Source organism: Corvus brachyrhynchos, unplaced genomic scaffold (assembly GCF_000691975.1).
Source record: "Corvus brachyrhynchos isolate BGI_N302 unplaced genomic scaffold, ASM69197v1 scaffold1696, whole genome shotgun sequence".
In the NCBI taxonomy this organism is placed as follows: domain Eukaryota; kingdom Metazoa; phylum Chordata; class Aves; order Passeriformes; family Corvidae; genus Corvus; species Corvus brachyrhynchos.
Genome location: NW_008238463.1, coordinates 40,670 through 42,607, shown reverse-complemented (window position 1 = coordinate 42,607; position 1,938 = coordinate 40,670). Strand labels below are relative to the sequence as shown.

The 1,938-nt window shown below is 57.2% G+C and overlaps 1 protein-coding gene across 1 annotated transcript in view; it reads left to right on the top strand.

Moving 5' to 3' along the window:
• Positions 1-1,938, top strand: part of LOC103617497 (putative protocadherin beta-18) — a 9,556-nt gene that overhangs the window by 5,260 nt on the left and 2,358 nt on the right. The window contains 2 exon segments of the mRNA XM_017736962.1: positions 1-312; positions 314-1,931. The exon segment at positions 1-312 is cut by the window's left edge and continues 1 nt beyond it. Coding sequence (XP_017592451.1) covers positions 1-312; positions 314-1,931 — 1,930 coding nt within the window.

Genomic DNA, 1,938 nt, shown 5'->3' with positions numbered 1-1,938 from the left:
GTGCGGCCACTCCGGCACCTGCATGCTCCCCTTCGAGCTGCTGCTCGCCAACCCCCTGCAGTATTTTCAGGTCGAGGTGGCTCTGGAGGACATCAATGACCATTCACCCGTCTTTCCCGAGGAACGCGTCACTTTCCAAATCCCGGAAACGAGCGAGCCGGGCTCTCGCTTCCCTCTGGAGGTGGCTCGAGACCTTGATATTGGCAGCAACACAGTCCATGCATACAGTATCTTTCCCGAGAACGAGTACTTTAGTGTCTCCTATGGGAGTCGGAATATTGGCAACAAATATGTTGAACTTGTTTTGGAAAAGCCAAGAGGAACAGTCAGAGATAGGTTTCAGTCTCATTGCTGTAGATGGGGGCTCTCCTCCCAGGAGTGGGACAACCCAAGTGAAAATTGTCATTCTAGATGTAAATGACAATGCTCCCATTTTCACACAGGAGGAGTACATAGGGCAGGTATTAGAGAACATGCCAGAAGGCTCTGTGGTTCTGAGTGTGCTGGCAACAGATCAGGATGCTGGAGTTAATGGGGACATTTCCTATCAACTCAGACAGGCAGTGGGCCAGAGCGACTCAGCATTTGTGATTGATCCCATAACCGGAGAAATTAAACTCACAAAACCTCTGGACTTTGAGGCAGCAGAGATTCACGAGCTCAGTGTGAGGGCCAGAGATGGAGGGGGCCTCTCAGCAATCTGCAAAGTGTTGGTGGAGGTGGTGGATGTGAATGACAATGCCCCAGAGCTGGTGGTCAGTTCCTTCAGCAGTCCCCTCCCTGAGAACACAGCGCCCGGCACGGTGGTTGCCCTCTTTACGGTCAGGGACCGGGATTCTGGTGCCAACGGGAAGATCTCCTGTGCCCTCGAGGATCAGCTCTTCTTCTCCCTGCGGCCAGCCTTTAAGAATTACTATGAGGTGGTGACAGTGAGCGCGCTGGACCGTGAGGAGACGGCTCAGTACATCCTGACTGTCACAGCAGCAGATGCGGGGTCCCCTCCCCTCACTACCACGCAGACCTTCAGTGTGGACATCTCGGATGTGAATGACAATGCCCCTGTGTTCAACCAGACGTCATACACCATGTATGTGCGTGAGAACAACGTCCCCACGGTGTTTGTTGGAGCCGTCAGTGCTGCAGATGCTGACGTGGGGCTCAATGCCAAGGTGACCTATTCCCTGGCCCCAGTCGAACCGGCAGAGCGGCCTTCCTGCTCCTGCATCTCTGTGAACTCCGAGAACGGACACGTCTTTGTGCTGCGGCCCCTGGACTACGAGCAGTTGAGGCAGACCGAGGTCACAGTCAGTGCCTCTGACGCGGGGTCTCCTCCCCTCAGAGCCAACGTCACCCTCCGCCTTGTCGTGCTGGACGAGAATGACAATGCCCCGCTCGTGCTCTACCCAGCCCAGGACAGCAGCCCACCGTCCAGTGAGCTGGTGCCCGTGTCGGCTGAGGCGGGCTACCTCGTCACCAAAGTGGTGGCCGTGGATGCCGACTCGGGACAGAACTCGTGGCTCTCGTACCACCTGCTGAGGGCCAGCGACCCCGGGCTGTTTACGGTGAGTGCCCAAAGCGGGGAGGTGCGTCTGAGGAGGCCGGTGACAGAGAGAGACACCGTGAAGCAGAAGCTCGTTGTCCTGGTGAGAGACAACGGGAAGCCCCCACTGTCAGCCACCGCAGCTCTGAGCGCACTCGTGCTCAAGGACTTCTCAGACGTGCGCCTCCCGCCCAGCAGTGCGGCCACAGAGGATGAGGGCGGCTCCCTGACCACCTATTTAATCATTTCCTTGGTCTTTGTCTCACTCCTCTTCCTCATCTCCACCGCCGTCTTTGTCGCTCGCAAGGTGTGCAAGAGACAGGAGCTGAAGGCTGGCCATGTGCTTTATGGTGGCGACAACTTGCAGAGCGGCCTGGCCGATGCAGCCGCTGTAGGGG